The sequence below is a fragment of the Alnus glutinosa genome, chromosome 10 (genome assembly GCF_958979055.1).
Source record: "Alnus glutinosa chromosome 10, dhAlnGlut1.1, whole genome shotgun sequence".
In the NCBI taxonomy this organism is placed as follows: domain Eukaryota; kingdom Viridiplantae; phylum Streptophyta; class Magnoliopsida; order Fagales; family Betulaceae; genus Alnus; species Alnus glutinosa.
The window spans coordinates 5025963-5051901 of NC_084895.1; the positions used below are offsets into that span (position 1 = coordinate 5025963).

A 25939-nucleotide genomic window follows, 5' to 3' on the forward strand; every position below is an offset into this window, starting at 1 on the left:
CCAACCCATGGAAACTCCTCACGTCGTGTAAGGTCTTTGGCTGGGGCCACTCCAAAACGGCATCTATCTTGGACTGATCTGCATGGACACCATCAGTAGATACAACAAAACCAAGAAAAGTTACCGATGTAGTAAAGAAAGAACACTTCTTCTGATTAACGAAGAGGCGCTCTGTTCTCAATGTACTGAAAACAGCACGGAGGTGCTCAAAATGTGACGTCCAGGTTGGACTATAGATAAGGATATCGTCGAAGTACACCACGACGAATTTCCCCATAAAAGGCCGCAGAACCTGATGCATGAACCTCATGAAGGTACTGGGTGCATTGGACAACCCAAAAGGCATCACCAACCACTCGTACAGCCCATGTTGCGTTTTGAACGCCGTCTTCCACTCATCTCCAGGCCTTATTCTGATCTGGTGGTAGCCGCTTTTAAGATCAATTTTGGAGAAAACCCGAGAACCGGCTAACTGATCCAACATATCATCCAAGCGAGGAATTGGGAACCGGTATTTTACGGTGATCCGGTTGATGGCTCTGCTATCAACACACATGCGCCATGAACCATCTTTCTTTGGTACCAACAGGGCAGGAACGGCACATGGACTCATACTCTCGCGGATGTAGCCTCGCTCCAGCAACTCTACCACTTGCCGTTGCAACTCTTCCGCTTCCTTGGGACTGAGGCGATAGCGATAAGCTGGCCTGTTTGGCAAAACCAACCCAGGAATCAAGTCAATCTGATGCTGGATGTCTCGCATTGGTGGTAGTCCGGGGGAAAAATCTTCTGGCATGAGGTCAGAAAATTCTGATAGCAACCGCTGCACTTCTGGCAGCAATTCTGGAGTCTCGTCTACTGCACTATTCCCACAAGGCAGTAACGCATAAATTCTGTCTTCATGCTCAACTTCGACTAAGAACCTGGACATAGAAAGCAGGTTAGTATTATCGGCTACCTAGGCAGGACTGGCTCCATCCCGACGAGGTGCTAACACAATTTTCTTCCCTTTGATGCTAAGGGTATAGGTATTCTTCCTGCCATCATGCACCACACTGCGATCAAACTGCCAATGTCTGCCTAATAGTATATGACAAGCGTCCATAGATACTACATCACACCAAGCATTATCAAAATACTTCTTGCCTACAGAAAAAGATACTAGGCATCGCCTATCTACTTTTACTTCACTCCCTTTGCTAAGCCACGACAGCTTGTATGGCTTAGGATGATGTTCGGTCTTCAACTGCAATTTCTGGACAGCCTCATCAGACACTACGTTCTCGCAACTGCCACTATCAATGATCATCTTACATACTTTGTCGGCCACCGTGCAAGTGGTATGGAAAATATTGGTTCTCAACCAATCATCTCCAGAGTCTCCCTTGGGAGTCAGCAGACTCTTACGAATGACTAGAGTCTCTTGGCCGTCTCCATACAGCACCTCTTCATCTCCATCTTCGTCATACAATGGATCTTCAGTCTCCTCATACGTGTAATCTGCCACGTCTTCCTCAAGCAGGAGGTTTTTGCCCTTCTGGCTGGCAGGTTTCCTGCATTCACTTGCCCTATGCCCCTGTTCCCCACATCGATAACATTTAATATTAGGGTTAGGATTACCCTGTGTTGGCGGCTGGACAGGACGGGATTCTTGGGGCCGAACCGGACGGTTGCCTTGATCGCTTCTAACCACAGGCCGCTTGTTCTGCTGCTTCTCTGCGACAAGTGCACGCTGATAGGCCTCCGAAACAGTCCACAGTGAGTGTAGGCTGAGGGCATCTTGTAGGGGCTGTCGCAATCCTCCCAAATACCGCGCCACCATCTGCTCTTCTGTCTCCGATAAATCATTCCGCGCGATCAGCTGATAGAACTCCTCGGTGTAATCATCCACTGATCTCATGCCTTGCCTCAACGAGTGAAGTCGCTGAAATAGGGTTTGAGTGTAGCCGAACGGAAGGAAGTGACTTTTCATTTTGATCTTCATCTTCTCCCAATCGGTGATCTTGGCTTTGCCTTGCCTCTCTCTTGACCGCTTCAACTGTTCCCACCACGCAGATGCTCGACCCTTTAATTTGATGGCGACCAGTTTCACTTTGTCGCGATCAGGGACTTCCTTATACTCAAAAATCCGCTCTATCTCATTCAACCAATCGACGAAACCTTCGGCTTGTAACGTGCTAGAAAACTCGGGCAGGTCTACCTTGAAACCGAGGGTCCCATGATGACGTTCCCGACCACGGTGGTCTCGGTTTGGAGCGGGATTGTGATACGGGTTGTCGAAGGTGGAATCGGAATCGGAATCGGAGTTCTCCATCTCACGATTGCCGAATTCCTGCACCGCAAGGCGCTGGGCTAATTCTGCAACTTGCCTCTGCAAATCTTCAATCATCACGTCCTGAACGCTACGATCCGGTGCGGAGCTTCCTCATTCGGAACCTGCCCACGACGACCACTACGACCACGACCACCAGCCATCGAAACTGATGAAGACCACGTCTCAGGAAGGTGCTGAAGCTCTGATACCAATTGATGCCGGAACAGAATAATGATTATTCTGTAGGCTAATCAACAAGTAATTTGCAAGGAAGAAACAAGAAAATCACCCAAAAACAGAGAGAAAACTCTGAATTTTGATAATTAATCAATAACAATAATCTGTCGAAAAACGCCCACAAGCCGGGCATAAATAGCTAAAAATTAGGTTTAGGAGAATTTTTGCCAAAAATAGCAAAATCCCGAAAACCCTAATAAAATAAAATACGTAATAAAATAATTATTCTGTCGAAAATCTGGCCCAAATCGGGCTCAGAATCACCTCCGAAACAATAAACGAAAAGTTACCATAAATGGCAAAAAATATCTAAAATTAGGGTTTTAACAAGGAAAACAGCGGATTTTGGGGCTCGAAACAAGGTGCACCGAGCGAACTTGGTGGCCACGACGTGCGCGCCAAAGAGAGCTTTTCGAATTGGGGTCATTTGCGCGAAACGGATACTCGTAGCCAAAGTTATGGCCAAATTACTGCAGCGCACTCGGAAATTGCCTAAATTAGGCCAAATTACGATTTCTTGCCAATTTTACGCTGATCCGCCTGCTCCAGGTATTTCAGCGCCATTATTGTGCAATCTAACAACTCAGCGTCATCAGACTCGGATCCTCCTGCATCAAGTGTGGTAAGATTGGGTTAAACGATTGCTCAAATTTCATGCAATGAACACAAATACCAAAGAAAAAGGACAAAAGAAAGATAAAAGGTAAGTTATTATACCGCTTTTCGTAGTTTGGCCTCTCTATCACTGTCCTCAGAATCTCTCTTACAAGTGGTAAATTTAATCATCAAAACATCTATATGATTGAGAGAGAGAGAGAGAGAGAGAGAGTTACCTGCTGTGGAGGTGGAGCAATGGAAGCATTGGTTTGCTGGGTTTGGTTGGGAAGGTGAGGAAAGGAATTGTAGAAAGGCATCATCTTTGAGCATAGATAACAAGCACGCAAGTTGCAGAGTAAAGCTCGAGGCAATGAGAGAGAGATTTTGTTGAGGGAAAGCTTTCGAGCTTCAAAATCATGATAATTGGAAGGGGCATCAGGGTTTAAGGTTGTCAGTGGAATAAGGGGTTTAGATCTTCGTTTTCTTTTTTTCTTTCTTTCTTCTTTTTCTTTTCTTCTTTTTTTTTTTTTTGTTTTTTTTTTTTTCCCAGGTGTTGTTTGTTTCGGGTGCAAGGGGCCAAGGGCTACAATCCGAATCGGGTCGACAGGCCCAGCTGGGCTCTTTGGACTTGGTTATATGCATAATGTTCAGAGTTTATAAGTTGGTTTTTTTTCAGTAATTTTACGTTAAATGGTGAAATGGGTTATGGTTTGTTGCATTTTAGAGGAATGCAATTAGCAACAGGGAAAATCTAAGTTATCATCCTAGAGTTTTTAGTCGTTTGAAAAAAGCTCTCTAGGTTTCAAATTTTAAAAATAATTATAATTTTGAGTTTTAATTAGATTTTTACCTCTTATTTTCCATTAATTTCTTAACAAAAATCACGTAAAATATCAATCATACCTCTAAAAAAATATTTTAAAAAATGTAAAAGAAAAAAAAAAATTGGGGTTAGGATGTGGCCAAACTAGTGTGTGTTATATATATATTTTGCAGTTATGGGACGTGGGATGGATGTATATATATATATATGTGTGTGTGTGTGTGTGTGTGTGTGTGTGTGTGTGTGTGTGTGTGTTATATATATTTTGCAGTTATGGAACGTGGGATAGATGTGTATATATATATATATATATATATATATATAGGAAAGAAAATGCCAAGAAAAAGATAATGAATTTTTATTATTTAATATTAAACAACTTTTCCGTGCTTATCATATCATGTATAATTTTATGTGATATAATTCTTATTTTTAGAAAACCCTATATAATTGTTATTATAAACACATGTTAGGGATATCTTCTAAAAATAAGGCTCATATTAATGGAACAATGATTTTATACTTATTAAGACCATGGAAGATTGATGAAACTTGACGGCGTGCTTATTTATCTTTTATTAAGGTGCTTAGGGATTAGGGGTAGGCAGAACCCGCCTGTACCCGTGAATCCATGCCACTCCGCCCGAAATGTCCGGATATCAAGTGTTTTTTCAACTAGTGGGCACTACATTTGAAGACCTGTGCCTTATGGGGCGGATGTAGAATTGGGTATTACCAAAGTTTCATACCGACAAAAAAAATTCAACGATTGTTTTTTATAAAGCCAATCAAAACTAAAGAATTTAGGGGTAAGTCATTTTCTGCCCCCTTATCTTGGCATCAAAGTGGGCATATTTTATCATAAAATTCACTAGTTACCATTTCTCAAATACACACGTATATATAAATGTTATTTATATATAGAAAAATACCAAATTCCTGTCCATAAAACATTTGTATTATGATAAAAGGTTTTTTTTTTTTTTTTTTTTTTTTTTTTTTTTTTTTCATAAAAAATCAATCTATCGTGTCCATTGACTTGTCTTCTTTCTTTTTCTTTTTCTTTTTCTTTTTTATTTTTTTATGTTAATTTTTTTATTTAATAAAAATAACTAATGGTATAAACATACATAAAAATATTAATAATTTTTAATATGAACTAATAATAACCATTTTTTCGTAATTGATTTTGAAGTGTCAATAAAATGGTCCAATTATTTCATTCTTTCTTTTTTTTTATTAATGCGATATAAGTGGCATTCGTTCCATTCTCACTATAGACTATATTTCTTTTTAAGAAAAATTTATAGACAAATATTTAGTTTTATTTTTTAATTTATATATGAACTTAGCACAAATTAAGTTTTTTGTGTCGCCAAATAAAAAAATGGCACATCAACAAACAATCCAAAATTTGAAAAAAAAAAATACTATATTATTAATCTTAATACTATATTGTGAATTGACAACTTTTCTGTCACGCATTACACTACTCACCCTCACCCTCACCCTCACCAGTCACTTTTAACCAAACCGCTTTTACCTGGCTCCAAGGTACACGCACCATCAAAGCGCGTGGTGAACAACAGTAATCACCCAATTAGTAGGTGTTAATTTTAATCAGCAAGCACCGTTCACGGATGGTCTAGACTCCAGTAGTTGAATGTGGACGTCATGGGTCAGAATCTCTTTGTATAATTTTCTGACATTAGACAATCAATATATTCTAGCACATTTAAGCCTTTTTTGTTTTATTAATTTCGACATTTTGCTAGGTAGATAATGAGACATTAAATAACTTTTCAAGAAGGTTTTAAGCAACCCAATCTGTATAATAAGCATGTAAGGTTGAATTTTAAGGCCATTTTCAGTAGTTGGAGTTAAAATAGTTACTCAAAAAGTATCAATCTCTACTTTAACTATTGTTTTTCTTATATTCTCTCCAACAGATTTACTATTCAACTATCCACTTACATTTATATATTATTTTCTATTCTTTTTTTATTATATTTTTTTTTATTCTTTTATTCTCCTCATTTTCCCTTTCCGATCTTTCTTTATTGTTCTTCCTTTCTCTTTTCGTCTGAAACACACTGAGAGAGATCGAGGGATTTAGGGAGAGACCCATGAGAGGAGAGCTGGAGATGGAGAGACCCAAGAGGCCGAGACTAATCCGAGAGAGAACCGCTGAACTCGACGAACCCAGACGAAACTCATTAACCCGATCTTCCATGAGTCGAGCTTCGGTGGCCTGAGACGAGTTCCGGTTGAGCTAGGCGTAGATCCGGCAGAGTCAGAGGTGATTTCCGGTGATTATGAGCGATTACCGAGAGAGAACCGCTGAACTCGACGAACCCAGACGAAACCCATCAACCTGATCCTTCATGAGTCGAGCTCCAGTGGCCTGAGACGAGTTCCGATTGAGCTAGGCGCGGATCCGGCCGAGTTAGAGGTGATTTCCGGCGACTGGTAAAATAGGTTGATAATTTTTAGTTAAACTCATCTGATTTTGAAGTTTGAATGTGTCTCCCTTGTTTCAGTTATATGTATCACGACTAAAGCTATATTTATGGTTGATTTTGATATTTTGGTTGGTTGTTCATGATTTTTGGTTGGTTGTTCCTGGTTTTGTTGGTTGTTCATGGCCGGCAGAGAGGGACGGAGAGGGAGAGAGAAAAAATATTAATAAAAAAAATGTAAACAGATGAATAGTGAATAACCGGTGTTAGCTATTTACTGTTTACCGTTAAGAAAAAGAACTTAAAAAAGCTATTATGCTGAATTGAAAAAAATAGCAAAAACAATTTAAATTTAACAATTCTGGTTAAAATAACAACTCTGGTGAAGATGCCTTAACCCCATATGAACTCAGTCTTTCATCTTAAAAAAATAAAAATAAAAAAATAAAAAAAGCATGTAAAGGTTCGGACAAAATACTACATTTGTATAATAGGCTTTTTTTTTCTTCTTCTTCTTCTTTTTTAAAGTATTTCCAGGGATTAAGTCTGGTTCTCGGGAAGACAAAAAGTATAATTTTTCTTGAGAAGACAAGGGTGATGGTTTGTTGTCCTTCTGTGCCTATCATTCTTGAGCCCTGTGTTTCTTCAATTTCAATGCATGAAATGTGAACAATGGAGAGCCTAGGATGGATGCAGGTTATTCCCCATTCGATTTATTTCCCCAAGCCTTCATCTAGCTCATTTGGGTGTTTGAACTTCAACTATCTCCCGTCTTCTAATCATTCTTTATCTTCTGCGAACCATCTTTTGCAAATCACCATTCTCTCTCTCCCTCTCTAAAATGGAAAAACACAACCCCATGACTTCACCATCATCTCCAACAGCAACAACCTTTGTCCAAGCAGACACACTAGTCCAGACGCTGACCGGCTTGTTCGCTGTCTCGGAGAAGCTCCACGTCAACCCACCTTCAAAACTCTTCCCTAAATCTTTCACTCCCGGTGAGCCCACACGGGTACCCGCTGGTTACCCTTCAAGCTCCACGAGCGAAGGCAAACCCTTTTTCAGAGTTGTAAGGGCAAAAAAAGAAATAAAATTATGACCGCTTAAGGGTTAAACGACGCAGAACGAAGGGCTTAAACGGTAGGCTTGCCTTTATTTATTTGTTTGTTTTTATTTTTGTTTGTTTTTATTTATTTATTTAATTAGACAAGTCGGTCAGTGCAGGGCTAATAAATACATCTAGGGTTTAGGCTTTGTTTCCAAGTAAAACCCTGATAGAAGTCCTTGTTGTTATCGATCAAGGAGAAAAGATAAGAGTGGAGTTAATGGCTGTGTTTCTACCGGCGGGGTTCCGCTTTTGTCCCAGCGATGAAGAGCTTGTACGAGACTACTTGTTGAAGAAGGCGATGGGTGAAGAGCTTCCCTGGGACGGCATCGGTGAGTGCGATATATACGGTGAAAAGCCTCCCTGGGAAATCTGCGGCGATCTGGAGGGTGAGAAGGTTTACTTTTTCGCGAAACTGAGAAAACTAAACAAAAGTCGAGTGGCACGAACTGCCGGATCTGGGGTTTGGCATGAGAACTCTTCTCATCATATATATGATGAGGAGGGTGATGTTATTGGGGCCAGGAAATTGTTTTGTTTCAAGGTTAAAGATGGCTCGACCATGAAGAGATCGGACTGGATAATGCACGAGTTTTCACTCGTTGGGGAGCATGAACCGAGTACCAGTTGGGTCCTCTGTACCCTTCAAAAGAAAGGATCAGAATCAAGGATTGGGATCAAAAGGCGCCGTGAGGATGGATCCCAGCAAAGAAAGAGGGTTTGCTGTGAAATTGTTCAATCCGATGGGCCTCAAGCAAACTATGGAACGCCCGACGCTGATTCGGAAACCCATATGGAAGGAACGCCCGAGACTGATTTGGAAACCCATATGGAATTTTGTCTACCAGCTGGTGATAACTCTGATTCAGAGTTTGATTGGGAAACCTTCATGAACATCGTGCCCCCAGAGGGTGGAGATCTGCCGCATGGGACATTGGAGGATTTTTGGGATGGTGACATATGTACTTTATTTGCCTAAAGGCCACAATGAATTGAGGCAAATTGTTCAGATCAAAACGCAGTGTTTTTGTTTTGCTGTTGGTGTCTCTCAAGAGATAGGAAAAAATTGTAAATTTTTTATTTGTTTGTTATATTTTGCTGGAGCATAATTCCAGTTCATCATATTGTAAGTCTCCCAATTTTTTGCACCCGCAATAAAGATATTTGCATTTCATAAACAATTATGTTCATGTCAAACTTGTTACTTGTGTTTTATTTCTCTTTGATTAAGAAAGAAAGAAAACGTTGTTGGTTGTGGGATGCTAATTAATCTAATTAAAAATTTATTTCAACATTCTGAATCAGTCACAACAACGCCCAACTCCTTCCAAACCGTACTAATAAATCTAGATACCGTAGCTTTTTTTTTATTTATTTTTATTATTATTTTAAAAAAATAAATAGATAATCAGCTTTGGTGTCTCCTACGTCCTCAAAATGATTTGACGAGAATTTGAGAGGGAGAGAGATGAGGTGATTTGAGATGATCATCTCTCAAATGGCCAAACAAACAACATATCAACAAAACTATTTACGTCTGTCTTTTTCTTTCTTTCTTTCTTTCTTTTCTTTTTTTTTTTTTTCTTTTTTTTTTTTTTTTTTTTTTAATATAAACACCAATCTCAGTATTTTTATTTTTATTATTTATGAAATTTATTTTTCATATAGAATGTAATCTAGTTTCTCATTTTATATGCAAAATAGGATCCACCCCCACCCAAAAAAAAAACAGTTAATTGGTCTTTGAATTACAAAGCACGTTTTTTTTTAATCTTTAGGCATGGAAGGCTTTTAACATGTTATGTGATTTTCTTAACAATTTGTGCATATATATATATATATATATATATATATATATATATATATATATAGCGATGATTCTTTTTGAAACTGAAACTTTTCTAAGTTATCGATAATATTAAGACACAAAATTATAACTTTCAAAGGTTTTTATCTTAATTTTCTTCTTAAAAATTTCAATTCGAATGATTGATCATTGATATCCCATAAAATCTGACTTTTTTTAAAACAATTTTATTTTAGATGTAGAAACGACTAAGTTATGATTATTATTATTTTAATAATTTGCGCAAATGTTCCTAATTTTTTCCTATTTGATCAATTGATTGAAAATATAAGAACATCATCAATATAAACAACTGAAAAATGTGTGAATAGAGTAAAAATTTTGTTGGTACAATTTTTGATTTGGTGACGTGTTGCCTTGTAATTCGTCTTTTTCAAGATCTTCAAAATAGTAAACAGCTTGTCAGGGGTGCCAACTGAATCCTACTCAGTGCCTGCTCACCACACCAATTAGTGTGTTATTTGTTTCTTTTTTTTTTTAATATATTTTTATCATATTTCTTTTTTCTTTTGTGTAAATATCAACTACGGGGTCAAGATTTTTATACAAATGAAATGATACTAATAAAAACATTTAAATAAAATTTTCAACCCAGAATTTTATATATTAAAACTATGTTTTTAAAAATAGATTTTTTTATTTGCGGTTTGAATGTATAGATTTTTTCTCAATTCAAACTGTCATTTTTCTTTTCAAACACAATCAAATCAAACAATTTCAGCAATTTTATTTAATTCATATTGCACTTTTTATTTCATTGAAAAAAATTAAAATTAGTTCCGATTGGGGGTAAAAATTAGAGAGACCAGTAAATATGAGCAGCAGGTTGAGGTTGCAAAGGAAATGTACTATGCATACACGTAGGGGTGTATTTTCAATTAACTAATAAAAACAATTCGTTTCCTACTTATTATAATAACACGTGTCATTTGTTATCATTGCCATACACCTTTTTTTTATTTTTTTTTTATTTTTTTATTTTCATTGACATACACCAGAGACAACAACTTGAATCATGCTAATTAATGTCATTCTAGTCCTTCAAAACCAAAGCATTCAATAATTTATTGTTTTCTTCATTAATAAAAAACAAAATTGAGGACATTATTTTAAAAAAATTCAAATACAATTTAAAAACAATAGGATTTTAAATGTTCATTCGTAATTTTATTATACATTTAACTATATTTTTCAAAATTTCATTTTGAATATTTTGGAAAATGATAGACTAAACTAAGTATTCATTTGGATTTACAGTTTTAAAAAACGATTTAAAAAAAAAAATTGAAAATCTATTATGTTTAAGATTGATACAATGAACTAATTAGCTAAAAGTAAAGCTATTTTTTGGGGACACATTTCGAGGTTTTTTTTTGTTTTTTAATTTTTTTTGGGGGATAATTTTGATAAATGAACCTTAAAAAAAAGGCACATCTTGGGTAATTGGTGTTCAGATGTTCGTAGTGGTGATTTTTTTTTTTTTGGTTAAATTTGACATAAATGTTAACATAACGTAACTAATTGAAGTTTGGGAATCAAACATTATTTTTTAAAAAGTTTGGCGGTATATAAGAGGGCTAAGTATTTTATTTATTTATTTTTGCTTAATCCCAATTAGTTAATAAGTTGAGTAGAATGTCTGTGCTTTAAAAGAGTAGGTAGTTAAAATAGAAAAATATAGATAACATGCAGTATTTCTGTTTGAAAAAAATGAAACTATTTTGCATAAATTAAAAAAGATTTTTTGTTTGATTATTATTTTCTATCGCAAAAAACACTGAAAAGTACAAAAATTATTTTATGCCGAAACAAATGAAGCCTCAGAGACCATGTGTTTGGATATCAAACCTTAAAAAATAGCAAACCCAAAAATCATGTCATATAGTTTTGATATTTAGGGTTATTTTTTGTTGCTCTCTCGTTTTATTTGTGTTCAATTTTATGATCACCTACTTTTTGTTGAATGAAAAATAATCCTTTTCGTTTAGTATATAGTCCACCGGTTATATACGGTTGAGGTTTTTTCTTTTTTTTTTTTAAGATTCGGTTGAATTTTTTTATAGCATCCAATACAGATTTTTATATATTAATATTACCTTAGAAATAAACAGGAGTGAAAAAAATATACTTAGTCAATTAAAATATATTAAATCACCATTTGTATTAAAATTTTAATTGAATTTAATCATTTAGTTTATATTTTATATCTATGTACATATATATTAAGCGCATTCGGTGGCATTATCAGTTATTTTGATGGACTAAGTAACTTATTTGACCCATTTTCAACTGCTCTTATGAAGGCTTTGTCGCCTTTGTATTTTATTTTTGTGTAATTTTTATTTTTTTCCTTTTCCCTTGGAATAAAAATTAAAAAAAGAAAGGCTCGGCATTATTAGTTGTTGAAACTTGAAGAAATGTGATTTTTGCAACATTTTTTAATTATTAATTTGTAAATTAAATATCAATAAACTCAATAAACAAAAACCTATGGTTAGAGCAAATTAACTAATTAAATACTGTTTAAATATCACTTTCTTCAAAACAGTAGTGTTGAAATACATAAAGAAAGAAGAAGATTGAAGTTTAAGAAGTGTTTGGTGCACAACACAAAATATATGGAGCGGGAGAATACACAAAAAGAAGGAAATTAAAAATAACAATTCAGAAAATATTAATTGAAGTTTTCAATAAAAAAAATTTAAAAAAATCTAATAGAAAAAAAGAAAAAAAAAATTGTTATTTTTTCTGAAACCAGTCAAAAACTCTCCTATTTTTCTACTAACTCCACAAGGACTCGCAGTCTCTTTTACTTGATATGGTAAACCCCTTCCCTGGAGAATCTCAACATTTCTTGAGAAATGAGTAGACATGAAGGTTGGTTTATGGGGAAGCGTAATTTCACAAGGTTGGTTTATCCATATACTTTATGGTTCGTACACAGTTATCTTCTCTTTCTTGTTTTTCTTTCTGCGAAACTAATCACCATATTCTCTCTCTCTCTCTCTCTCTCCCTCTCTAAAATGGAAAAACACACCACCATGACTTCACCACCATCGCCAACAGCAACAACCATCGTCACCTTCAGAGAGCTAGTCCGGAGGCTGACCGGTTCGCCTGCTGACTCGGAGAAACTCCCCGTCAACCCCACTTCAAAACTCTTCCTTAAAGTGGGCTCACCGGTCCCCGCCGGTCACCCTACACGAGTCAAGGCACACCAGGAATGAGAATGCTTGAACCGGACACACCGGTTCAGACACTCCGAGTAGCCGTGAACCGGACCCAAAAAAAAAAAAAAAAAACCCAGCTATATCCCGGAAATGTCCAAAAGCCGGTGGATCCAATCTTATAAAAAGGGAATAGGAAACCCTAAAACCCAAATCATTCGTCGGAATAGGAAACCCTAAAACTCATATCATTTGTTATGTTATTTGCAGCAACGGCAATGGTGACTCCCCGTCCGATCGTTGTACGTGAGGTTTGGCAAGACAACCTCGAACAAGAATTCTCTGAAATCGGCCGAGCTCTCCACCATCATCGTTTCGTCGCCTTGGACACTGAGTTCCCAGGTCACGTCTTCCCTGCTCCCTGCCGCAATCACTCTAAACTGTCTCCCGCTGAGAATTACCTATCCATGAAGCGCAACGTTGATGCAACTAAGATTATTCAACTGGGTTTGGCTCTGTGCGATGCAAACGGGGATTCTTGCCTTGTGTGGCAGTTCAATTTCAGGGACTTCAACAAGGAGACTGATCTTCTCAATCCGGACTCTATTGCGTTACTGGAGCGGCAGGGAATTGACTTCCAAAAAAATCGAGAAATGGGTATAAACTGTGTGGATTTTGCGAGGCTAATCATAAATTCTGGTCTCTTAAGAAATCCGACCGTCACTTGGGCAACTTTCCACGGAGCTTATGATTTTGGATACTTGATCAAAATCTTGATCGGGAGAGAACTGCCGTTTGATCTGATGAAGTTTATGGGTCTGGTGGTACATTTTTTTGGGTACAGGGTATTTGATATTAAAAATATGATCAGAAAGTGTGATGGACTGTATGGAGGGTTGGAGAAGGTAGCCAAGGCTTTAGGGGTGGATCGGGTTGCTGGGTCGTGTCACCAAGCTGGGTCTGACAGTTTGTTAACGTTGCATACCATAATGAAACTGAAAAATGTACATTTCTTTGGAAAATTTTTGATTGAGTTTCAGTTGGTTCTTTACGGCTTGGAAGTTGACAGAACTAGACTCTTGACTGCACCAAAGTTTCCTAAGATTATTTACGTTATGCATCCTGAAAATTGTTGTCTAAGCATTCCTTACTCCCTGCAACCCATAAACTGTGGTCCAAGATTGTTTCAAGGGAGTTATGGTGGATATTATGTATGATTTATGCATTGTTAAATACAATTTACTGAATTTAGTATATATTTTTTTGTGAATTTTTTTTTACGTTTCTTGTGTTTTTGCTTTTTGGTTGTAGATTTATTTCTTTTGTTTTTTGTTTTTTTAAGAAAAGAAAAAGAAAATTAATTAGGAAACTAGTTACTTACGATAATAGGAAACCAAGACAACAATTACCAACAGCAGTTATCTCTTAAACCAAAACCCACCACCTAATATTACAAACAGCCAGTTTAAGTAACGCAAAATTGCCATTTTTTTTTTTTTTTCTAAACACTCTTACGCGTATCACCTTCTTCAATTTTGATTAACAATTCACTTTTTGTTTGATTGATAAGATTAAAATTTTGATGTTTGGGAGGTCTGTTTGTGGATGGGCTTCGACGGATTTTGGTTGTGATGGATGTGAATTTTTGGTATGGAGCGGTTTTATTCATGATCGGACTTCAAGAATTTCAATGGTTCTTTGATTTTTATGAGGGAAAAATTTGTCAACACTCTTGTAAGATAAAAATAAAGTATTAATACAATTAAGAAAACATTTAAAATTGTGATGAGAAAAAAAAGAAAGAAAGAAAGGGATGGAGTAAACAGTGATGGACGGAAGATGACATTTCTTATATCCATATCAAGACTCGTAATAACCTTTTTACGTGTTTTAATTACAAATTTAAAACAATACAAACAAAGTTATACGAGTTTATATATATGAGTATAGCTCATTTAATAATCGATCATAATTTTATGTTAATGGTCAGTTCAATTATTAAGAACTTTTTTTTTTTTTTTTTAAACAAAATACCCGGAACTACCATGCATTAATATGAAGAGACATGATAGCAAATATAATGAATAGAGACACATTGACACCCTACACACTAAGGCAAAAAAATTTGACTTTAGTGCTGCCCACAAATAAATAAATATTATAAGGGTAGATGTTTGAGCCATTCTTTAACAATAACGCACCCATAACAAAGAAAAGAGAGTTGATCAGGGGCGGAGTTACTCTTTGGCTTGGGCCAAAGGTTCCCCCCCACCCCAACAAAAAAATAAATAAAAAAAAAAAAAAAAAAAAGAAAAAAAGAAAAAGAAAATAAAAGAAAATAAAATTTTACCCCTTATTTTTATTTTTATTTTTTATTTTCTTAGTTTTGGCCCCACCCCAAAGTCTAAAACCTGGCTTTGCCCCTGGGGTTGATCTAGCTAACAAATCATTAAAAATCTAGTAAAATCTGCAAATTTAACAAATAGACTTTCAAAAACTACTATAGAAAAATAGAGAAAAAAACAACTACATAAAACATCCAACACAACCCGATGTCGGTATAGAAATTGCAGGTGTCTTGTAGGAACCAGCGAAAAAACATAAATCTGGCCTCAAAAGTAGATGTAGAAGATGAAAGTTCAGCCAAACTTTCGCTGATGAAATGAACGAAGATGCCACTTTCCTACGAAATGTCTATTGTTAGCTTTCCTGCTTAAAGAAACAAAAAAAAAAAAAAAAACAAAAAAACAAAACAAAAACAAAAACACAAAGCTTTATAACCCTAGAAGGACTACGAGACCCAAAGCTCTATAACCCTAAAAGCTCCACAAGATCTAAGTCTGGAGGAAAACAAAAAAATCTACATGGCTCAAGAAGGACTACGAGAAAAACACAATTGGGGGGAGGAAGGCAGCCTCCCTCCTCCTCAAACACCTCTCTTCTTTCTTCTTTTTCTCTCTAGGGTAGGCTATGTAAGACATAGCACCCAAAAAAAAAGATATTAATTATTAATTACTTGATTGGTGTCTTCTATCACAAAGAATTCAAAATTCATTTTACTCTAATTTCCTTCGCCCTTCTCTCACAAAAAATTCAAAATTCATTTTACTTTTACGATTTATATCATATTAATCAATTTTTATTATTATTTCAAAAAATTAAAAAATGAGAAAAGGGTTTTCCAAACAGCCCCTCATTTTTCACTTTTTATTACCTTAATGGTGTTTTTTTTTTCCTCCGTGTTGTTGAAGTTTTTGGAATATCCCAGTGCCTTTATTGGTTTTTTTTCTACCACCGATATTTATTTTTATTATCATAATGAAAAGGAATTTTTTTTTTTTTTTAGGAAACCTAAAATCAGTGTAAGTAGTTTATTTGATTTGTAATAAATTTTGTGTGGAACAAAATGTTTTGAATGCTTTTGGGTATGCGTAAATAATAAATTTCTTTTTATTAATAAATTCCGTAAAAAATAAAATTTGCAAAATAAAAAAACTATAAATATATAAAAATTAAAAACTATAAGAAAAAAAAAAAATTGTAAGGTGCTAGAACTATAAGAATTGGTGGAATAATTATAAAATAAAAATGTAATATTTTATCATGAATCGTGATTAATCAAGGGGGGCTAGAAGAAGCCATGGTCCCCATCCGGCCACCTACACAATATATATATTTATTTATTTTTTAAAAATGCCTTTAAATTTGTTAAGAACAATATTTTAAGCCTTTCTTTTTTTTAACATTGGCCTGTAAAATAATTTTCAATGCAATCCGACCCCCTACAAGATAAATTCTTAATTTGGTCCTTATCTCTTGCATTAGTCTATATAAAAATGTTTTAGTAACTAACTTAATAAATATTTGTGTTTGTTCCCATGGTTGACTACTTTATGGTTCGTACATATAGAGAGAAAATAAAATGCGTTTATATAATGCATTTAATATTTTACAATAACATAATATAATGGCACATATTGTGTAATTGGGGTCGGGTGTTCTTGTGATCCATAAATGGTAATTTAAGATGTTTGCAATAACGAAATTAATACAAGTTTAGTGATTCTGAAATAACATTTATTTAAGCTAATTATAAAATTGGACAAATTACTATTTTTTATTTTCCCTAGGCTGTCCCTGTATCAAATTACACCAAATGTAGTAGATTTCCATTAAAAAATAAAAAATAAAAATGTAGTAGATTAATATGTTGGGGACCCACGTGTTGATTACACAATGCGTATTTGGGGGGAGGAGGGGATGTCTTGGGAGTGTGACGTGGGCATGACGGGTAGAACCCACGTAAGAGGAAGTGAGAAGGCAGAGAGATTGGATTTGGAGGGAAAGGATCTGAGTGGAGGGGTGATGGGATCGAGGCAGAGAGGTAGAATCAATCAATCGGAGCCGTCCAGCTAGTAAAGAGGCTGAGCAGTGGTACTACTTGGACTAAAGGCAAAGATTTGATTTGATTTGATGGTAAACCCTTGAGATTGTTTGTAGTTCCTTCTAGTTGTGGTCGTTGGATCTCATGACAGTGATGACACCCCTTGAGCATTGCTCCTAGTATCACTTTAAAAACAAAAAAAGAAGTTCTTATTTAATAGATTGTTATATGTTTATTATATAATTGAAATAAAATGTAATAGTGAAAATGATGAATTTTTAATGTTATATTATTAAGTTGTTTGGCAGTAATTTAAGTGTTTAAGTTATTTGTTAATATTTTTGTTCTGATAATATAATTTGTTGATAAATTTGAATAAGGGGGCTAGATTATCCCTTTATGCATGTGAAATTACATATTTTAAGTTTAAATTTGGTTTGTTAATTACATTTTGATTGTGAATTAAGCTCTATTTATGAGCGAGTTAGATGTTGTATTTAAACTTAATTCTTCTTCTCTTTTCTTTTTTTCTTTTTTATTTTTTGGAATGTGTTCCAGCTTATTTATGCTAATTATCAGTTAAGTATTATTTAGATTACATTATTTGAATTAATTTGATAAACCAGTTTTTATTTATGATCATTTAAAAATCAAAATTAACGACCCTGTATTTGTAAGAGATTAATAATTTGTTGCCACTAAATGAGTATACAATACAATCCAAAATTGAGTATTATCTGTGAACATATATCCTTAATTAAAAATGATTTATTTTTAAGTTATAAAAATTTATATTTATTCTTAATTAAAAATTAAAAATAAAAAATTAAAAAAAATAAAAAACCTAAACGACATGTCAAAATTAAAAGGAGTGGAAAAATAAAATACCCACACATGCCCTTAATGATCAGCAAACATTTGAAAACACTTTATACTAAGAACCGTTGGATGCAGATATTGGTTGGATGTAGCGTCTATGTTCAAATCTGGACCTTCTGATCGAAATGCACAGATACAAGTTCTCCACACCCAATACTTTCCCACACGCGATTCACGGGATTTTCTCGTTTTCCTAGGGGAGCTTGGCTTGTGTGTGTTTTACATACAAAATATTAAGGTGAGAGTGACAGAAGGAAACCATTTGATGAAAACATCTCTGATCCAACAGTTGTTGACGGAAACATTTAATACTATTGACCGAGCTTGTTGTCCGCTTGCTTGCACCAGATTTTTTCCTTTGCCTTTCCAGCCGGTTACATCCTCGATTCCCGCCCGGTTATTTTACGCATCCTTCAGAGAGTTCTGCCTTCGACGTTGCATATGGTGAAACCGCATAAATTGGTCTACGTGTTTTGAGATAAATAGCTACCGTTGGATTGAGGTCATTTTTTCAACACAATGAAATTGAAATGAATCAATAAAAGAATAAAACAAGAAAGAAGAAACTGGTTCCACGAATTTTTATTTTTATTTTTTTAAAAAAAATGAATAAAAAAAATTAAAAAAGAAAATTAGAAAAAAGACGTTTGATAAATAACAGAAAATTATAATTTTTTTTAAAAAAAAATTATTTTATATTTTTATTTTCAAACTAATTTTCATAACTCTAATAATTTTTTAACATGATTTTCTGTGAAAATACACTATCATACAACTAGAACCTAAACATAATTTCAGAATTTTAAATACATTATTTTACACTATTAAATATATTTTATAAATATAATTTAAAATATCGAAATGAAATATCTTTTTAATTTTTTTTTCTTTTGGTTTTCCATGTAGTAAAATATATATATATATATAAATAAATCGAATACACAAACGACGCCATAGATTTTTTCTCATTTTTAAATTGCCATTTATTTTTTTTCAAACACTCTTAAACGTATCACTTTGCAATTTTGTTTATCGATGCAGTAAATTAGTTGGATTTGGACGGTAAGAATTAGAGAGGGCAGTAAATATGAGCAAAACACCTACATTCGACGGATACTTACCTAATCGATAGTAAGATTCCTTTGTTCATCCCAACGAAAATGAAAAATGGTTATTTTTTTATGAGCTCGATTAAAACTTTTTATGTTTTCGAAATGCTCTCTCTGTGCCTGTACGTCATTCTCGAGCCCTGTGTTTGTTCCCAAAAGAAACTCCTCGTTTGCTTCATTCTTCTTCTTCTTCTTCAATTTCAATGCATTAACTTGCACGATAAGGAAGCGCATGGAAATGAATAGGATATCTGAACCAACTTCAATAATCTCCGGTCCTCTCATTCTTCTTTTTCTTCCGCCGTGGCCAGGTACAGGGGCGGAGGCAGGGGGGGGTCGAGGGGGGTCATATGCCCCCCCTCAGCCCCCAATTTTTTTTTTTGCCCTAGTAGAAGTTACCCCTCAACCCCTTGTTGCCCACCCTCAATCACTATTTAGGGTGGCAAAAATCTTTCACAGCATTAGGATTCAATACGTGATGTCTCTGTTCTGTATTTTCTTGTTTTATCATTATTTGTGTAATTGTTTGTGTTTCAGATTTTCAAAGGTTTAGGTTTAGGGCTAGAGGACGAACGAAGAAGACAACCCAAGTCTCCTACCAAAATGGTGCGTCTAAGTTTCTAACATAAGTAGAACGTATGTTTCCCCAAGCCTTTCAACCAGCTTATTTGGTGGTTTGAACCAATTTCAATTTTCTTCTGCAAATCTCCATTCTCTCTATCCCTCTCTAAAATGGAAAAACACAACACCATGACTTCACCATCATCTCCAACCTTCGTGCAAGCAGACACACACACCTTCAGAGATTTAGTCCAGACGCTGACCGGCTCGTCCTCGGTCTTGGAGAAGCTCCACGTCAACCCACCTTCAAAACTCTTCCCTAAATCTTTCACACCGGTGACCTCACACCAGTCATCGCCCGTTACCCTGGCTTCATGCTCCACGAGCGAAGGCAAACCCTTTTTCAGAATTGCAAGGGCAAAAAAGGAAATAAAACTATGATAGCTTAAGGGTTAAACGACGCCGCACGAAAGGCTTAAACGGTATGCTTGCCTTTATTTATTTATTTATTTGTTTGTTTTTATTTGTTTAATTAGACAAGTCGGTCAGTGCAGGGCTAATAAATATATCTAGGGTTTAGACATGATTTCCAAGTGAAACCCTGATAGAAGTCCTTGTTGTTATCGTTCAAGGAGAAAAGATAAGAGTGGAGTCAATGGCTGCGTTTCTACCGGCGGGGTTCCGCTTTTGTCCCAGCGATGAAGAACTTGTACGAGACTACTTGTTGAAGAAGGCGATGGGTGAAGAGCTTCCCTGGGATGGCATCGGTGAGTGCGATCTATACGGTGAAAAGCCTCCCTGGGAAATCTGCGGCGATCAGGAGGGTGAGAAGGTTTACTTTTTCGCGAAACTGAGAAAACTAAACAAAAGTCGAGTGGCACGAACTGCCGGATCTGGGGTTTGGCATGAGAACTCTTCTCATCATATATATGATGAGGAGGGTGATGTTATTGGGGCCAGGAAATTGTTTTGTTTCAAGGTTAAAGATGGCTCGACCATGAAGAGATCAGAATGGATAATGCACGAGTTTTCACTCGTTGGGGAGCATGAACCGAGTACCAGTTGGGTCCTCTGTACCCTTCAAAAGAAAGGATCAGAATCAAGGATCGGGATCAAAAGGCGCCGTGAGGATGGATCCCAGCAAAGAAAGAGGATTTGCTGTGAAACTGTTCAATCCGATGGGCCTCCAGCAAAATATGGATCGCCCTATATTGATTTGGGAACCCATATGGAAGGAACGCCCGATACTGATTTGGTAACCCAAATGGAATTTGGCATGCATGCTTGTGATAACTCTAATTCAGAATTTGATTTGGAGACCTTCATGAACATCGTGCCCCCGGAGGGTGGAGATCTGCCGCAAGGGACATTAGAGGATTTTTGGGATGGTGACATATGTACTTTATTTGCCTAGAGACTACAATGAATTGAGGCAAATTGTTCGGATCAAAACGAAGTGTTTTGGTTTTTTGTTTTGCTGTAGGTCAGTCAAGAAATAGGAAAAAATTTACAATTTTTTATTTGTTTGTTATATTTTGTTGGAGCATAATATTCCAGTTCCATCAGATTGTAAGTCTTGCAATTTTTTGCACCCGCAATAGAGATATTTGCATTTCATAAACAATTATGTTCAAGTCAAACTTATTGCTTTTTTTTTTTTTTTTGATTTCTCTGATTATGAAGGAAAGAAATTAATCCAATTAAAAACGCCGTTAGTTGTGGGATGCTAATTAATCCAATTAAAAATTTATTTCAACATTCTGATTCAGTCACAACAACGCTCAACCTCTTCAAAATCATACTAATAAATCTAAATACCATAGCTTTTTTTTTTTTAAAAAAATAATAATTAAATAATTAGCTTTGGTGTCTACTACTTCGAAATGATTTGAGGAGAATTTACTAAGATTATGGGGTTGTTTGGTGAAGACAGGTAGAACGAAGTAATGAGGTTGCTAATTTTAAAATTAATAAGAAATGATGATGTGATATAAAGTAAAAGGAATTTGATTAGAAAAGTAAAAAATTTGTATTTTAGTGAATTTTTTATTTAAATAGTAATAAAAAATTATTGATGTGATATTAAAAGTGAAAAAAGTGAGAATGTTTTGATGTGAATTATTATTGAAAAAAATAAAAAAGTGAAAAAAAAGTACAATAAATAGTGCCAAGCATTATCCTGTTGTGTAACGGGCTTAACAAACAAGGCCCATGTTACTCTAAATGAGGTGATTTGAGATGATCTCTCAAATGGCAAAATAAGCAACATATCAACAAAAACCTATTTACGTCTTTCTCTCTTCTTCTTCTTCTTCTTTTTTTTTTTTTTTTTTTTTATCTTAATTTCATTTTCATATAGAATGTAATCTATCTTCTCCTTTCATGTGCAAGAATTAGCTAAAGACAAAAAATAACTTTTTAAACTAAATAAAAAAAGTCAAAATAAGACCCACTCCCGCCCAAAAAAAAGAAGCTAATTGGTCTTTGAGTTAGACTAGCATGTTATCATTGAATTACAAAGCACGTCGTCTTTGCTTTATTTACTTATTTTTTAAAAAAATAAAAAAATTCTTCTTGTTGTAAATTTACCCACTGAACTTTAGGCATGGAAGACTTTTAACATGTTACGTGATTTTCCTAAAGATTTGCACATATTCATATATATGACTATAGCCATGATTCTTTTGGAAACTCAAACTTTTCTAAGCTATTGATAATATTAAGACACAAAATTATTACTTTCTAAGGTTTTTATCTTAATTTTCTTCTTAAAAATTAGAGAAAAATTGAATTGGTCCATCAATTCGAATGATTGATCATTGATATACCTTAAAATCTAACTTTTTTTAAAACAATTTTATTTTAGATGTAGAAACTACTAAATTATTATTATTATTTTTTTAATAATTTGTACAAAGCTCCTAATTTTTTCCTATTTGATCAATTGATTGAAAATATAAGAACATCACCAACATAAACAATTGAAAAATGTGTGAATAAAGTAAAAATTTTGTTGGTACAGTTTTCGATTTAGTGATGTGTTGCCTTGTAATTCGCTTTCTCCTATATTTAAAAAATAGTAAACAGCTTGTCAGGGGTGCCAACTGCATCCTACTCGGTGCGTGCTTACCACACCAATTAATGTGTTATTCGTTTTTTTTTTTTTTTTTTTTTTTCTATTGTTTAAATATCAGCTACTGAGTCAACATTTTTCTACAAATGAAATGATACTAATAAAAACATTTAAATAAAAATTTCGACCCAGAATTTTATATGTTAATATTACCTTTGAAATAAACCAGAGAGTGAAAAAAATATACTTGTCAATTAAAATATATTAAATCACTATTTGTATTAAAAGTTTATTTTGATAAAAAAAATATCAATTTAATCATTTAATTTATCTTTTATATTTATATACATATATATTAAGCACATTTGTTGGCATTATTGGTTATTTTGATGGGCGAGTCATTTATTGGACCCATTCTCAACTGCTCTTTTGAAGGCTTTATTGCCTTTATTTTTTTTATTTTTGTGTAATTTCCCATTTCCCTTTCCCACATTGAAAAAAAAAAAAAAAAAAGGGTTTTAGGGAATAAAAGTATCCATTAATCACATAAAGTAATGGTTCAACATTTAAAACTGTGTTTTTAAAATGAATTTTTTATTTGCAGTTTGAATGTATAGATTTTTTCTCATTTCAAACTGTCATTTTTCTTTTCAAACAAAATCAAATCAAACAATTTTAGTAAATTTATTTAACAATTCACTGTTTGTTTCATTGAAAAAATTAAAATTAGTTCCAACTGGGGGTAAAAATTAGAGAGACAAGTAATAAATATGAGCAGCGCGTTGAGGTTGCAAAGGAAATGTGCTATGCATACACGTAGGGGTGTACGTATTTTCAATTAACTAATAAAAACAATTCGTTTCCTACTTATTATAATAACACGTGTCATTTGTGATCATTGCCATACACTTTTTTTATTTTTTTTTTTATTTTCATAGCCATATACTAATGACAACAGCATGAATTATGCTAATTAATGTCATTCTAGTTGGAGAACGTATTCGTATATTTTCAAAACCAAGCATTCAATAAAAATAATAAAAAAATAAAAAAAAATCTAATAGATAAAAATATATATATAGTTATTTTTTCTGAAACCAGTCAAAAACTCTCTTATTTTTCTACAAACTCCACAACTTGGGCTCGCAGTCTCTTCTACTTGACATGGTAAACCCCTTCCCTGGAGAATCTCAACATTTCTTGAGAGGAAAATGATAAAATCACAACCCTCACTCACAATAGTGTAGAGCCCATGTATGTGGGTCCCATACTATTGTAAGTGGAATTGTGAGGGAGTTGTGCAAAGGGGTTGTGAGCCAATCATATCCCTTCTTGAGAAATGAGTAGACGTGAAGGTTGGTTTATGGGGAAGCGTAATTTCACACATTTGAGCTGGTTTTATACACTTTCTCCATTGACGGGGGAACATGAATTGACAAGTGAGAGGTTCGTGTTAGAGTATTCACATTGGATTGTGTATGTTTCAATCTAAAATAGCTAATCAAAACTCACTTAATCTAGTTTAGCTAATGGGTTTTAAAAGGCACACTCCATCCGATTATCTATTCTTAACTCTATACTCTTTTTTTTACTCTTATTTTATTCTTTTTATCTCTTTTCTACTTTTTGTCATTTTACTTTTTTCACTTTTTGTATGTAGAAAACAATAAAATAATGGATAGATTGGTGAATAGTGCAACTCCACTTATAGAGTTGCACTTTTCACAAATCTACCAAAACTCTATTTTAGATTTAGGATAGATAATTAATGGAGGAATGTTTTTGTGAGTTTGTTATTTATTATAGATTTAGAGGGGCTTTTACATGATCCAATGTGAGTGCTTAATTTACTTTTACGTAGGGGTCAGGGTCTACTTTCAATTAACTAATAAAAACAATTTTTATTTTAATTAACTAATAACGTGTCATTTGTTCTCATTTGCCTGATATACTAACTAAAGACAACACATGAATCATGCTAATTAATGTCATTCAAAAATCAAAACCAAAGCATTCAATAATTAATTATCGTTTTCTTGCGTTAATAAAAAATAAAAAGAAATGTGAGGACACTGTTGAAAATTCAGTAAGAAATTAACTTTTTGGTTCAATTTTTTAAATATAAAGTAACTATTTGTTCAATTCTTAAAAGGTAGTTTAATCGATTAAAAATTACGCTTTATGAAACGGAGGTCATTAGTTTGAATTTTCCTTCATCCTGTGTAGACATGTTAAAATAAAAAAAATAAATAAATAAAAAGCAACTATTTGTTCGCACTAGATTTGCTGCGTACCATTTGTTCGCAATAAGCGAAAGCATAATTGCTTTTTCAACGAAAATCTTTTGGAAAATAATATATATATTTTACTTTTGGAAAAAAGTAAAATATATATATATATATAGCACACATATATATATATATATATATATATATATATATATATATATATATATATATATTATTTTACTTGTTTTTTTCTCCGTTATGAACAAAATTCTTCGTAAATCTAAATTTAGCTAGCCTCTAACTAAAACACAATTTCTCATATATATATGAGAATATTATTATGAGGTGAACGAGTTTTTGTAAGAGAGAGAAAAAATAAAAAAATAGATACATATGTGAATAGTGCAACATACACCAACATGTGCATATATATTATTTTACAAATGCATTTTGCATTTAATTTGCATAATTAGATTGGATGAAAAATCTTTTTAATGAATTCGTTAACTATTTTAACCATTAGGAATGCTTAGAGGACAAGAACCTAAGTCTATGTTCTATTTTTTTAAAAATATATTTTTAGATCTTCCCTTTTAAAATCACACTTTTCAAACATTAAATCCAAACCACTCTTAGTTTAGTCTACCATTTTGAAAATGTACTTTTCAAAGTGTAATTAAGCCTCTAGTAAAAAAAAATTGTGATTATTTTAAAATGCACCCATTAAATCCGAATTTGTGAGCTTTTTACCATTGATAATAGAAGTGGGCAAAGTACAGCCCCCACCACGGACGGCCACCACCTATCTCCGTGCCTAAAGCTTTTTTTTTTTTTTTTTTTTTTTTTTTTTTTTTTTTGTGGGATATCTAATTATATTACATATATATAAATAAAAATCAACTCAAAGTCCCGCCTTGGATTATAATATTAAATAAAAAAATATTTTATATCACTGGTTTTGTTTGAAGAATTTGAAACATTATTTATTAATATCTCATCATCTATATATGTGGATCACAAACCGCCTCAGCTATCCACTCTTATTAATATTTTATTTCTTAAATAAGAATCCATATGCTGCTCAACAAAAATAGAAATAAAAATAGAAATTATTAAATAAAGTCTATTATTTT

General features: G+C 33.9%; 3 protein-coding genes across 4 annotated transcripts; all 3 read left to right on the top strand.

The window, feature by feature from the left end:
* The first annotated feature begins 7072 nt into the window (after positions 1-7072).
* On the top strand, positions 7073-8617 carry LOC133880651 (NAC domain-containing protein JA2-like). The gene is made up of 2 exons (XM_062319631.1): positions 7073-7573; positions 7658-8617. Exon 2 carries the CDS (start codon positions 7759-7761, stop codon positions 8515-8517), a length of 759 nt encoding a protein of 252 aa, XP_062175615.1. The 5' UTR covers positions 7073-7573; positions 7658-7758; the 3' UTR covers positions 8518-8617.
* A 4233-nt stretch (positions 8618-12850) lies between these two features.
* On the top strand, positions 12851-13789 carry LOC133878932 (probable CCR4-associated factor 1 homolog 11). The gene has a single exon (XM_062317495.1). It carries the CDS (start codon positions 12851-12853, stop codon positions 13787-13789), a length of 939 nt encoding a protein of 312 aa, XP_062173479.1.
* A 5502-nt stretch (positions 13790-19291) lies between these two features.
* Positions 19292-21001, top strand: LOC133880600 (NAC domain-containing protein JA2-like). 2 transcript variants are annotated; one of them, XM_062319587.1, is made up of 2 exons: positions 19292-19987; positions 20138-21001. In XM_062319587.1, exon 2 carries the CDS (start codon positions 20161-20163, stop codon positions 20917-20919), a length of 759 nt encoding a protein of 252 aa, XP_062175571.1. In that variant the 5' UTR covers positions 19292-19987; positions 20138-20160; the 3' UTR covers positions 20920-21001. The 2 variants fall into 2 exon arrangements, with proteins under 2 accessions (XP_062175571.1, XP_062175572.1); XM_062319588.1 differs by having other exon boundaries at positions 20146-21001.
* The last annotated feature ends 4938 nt before the right edge of the window (positions 21002-25939 follow it).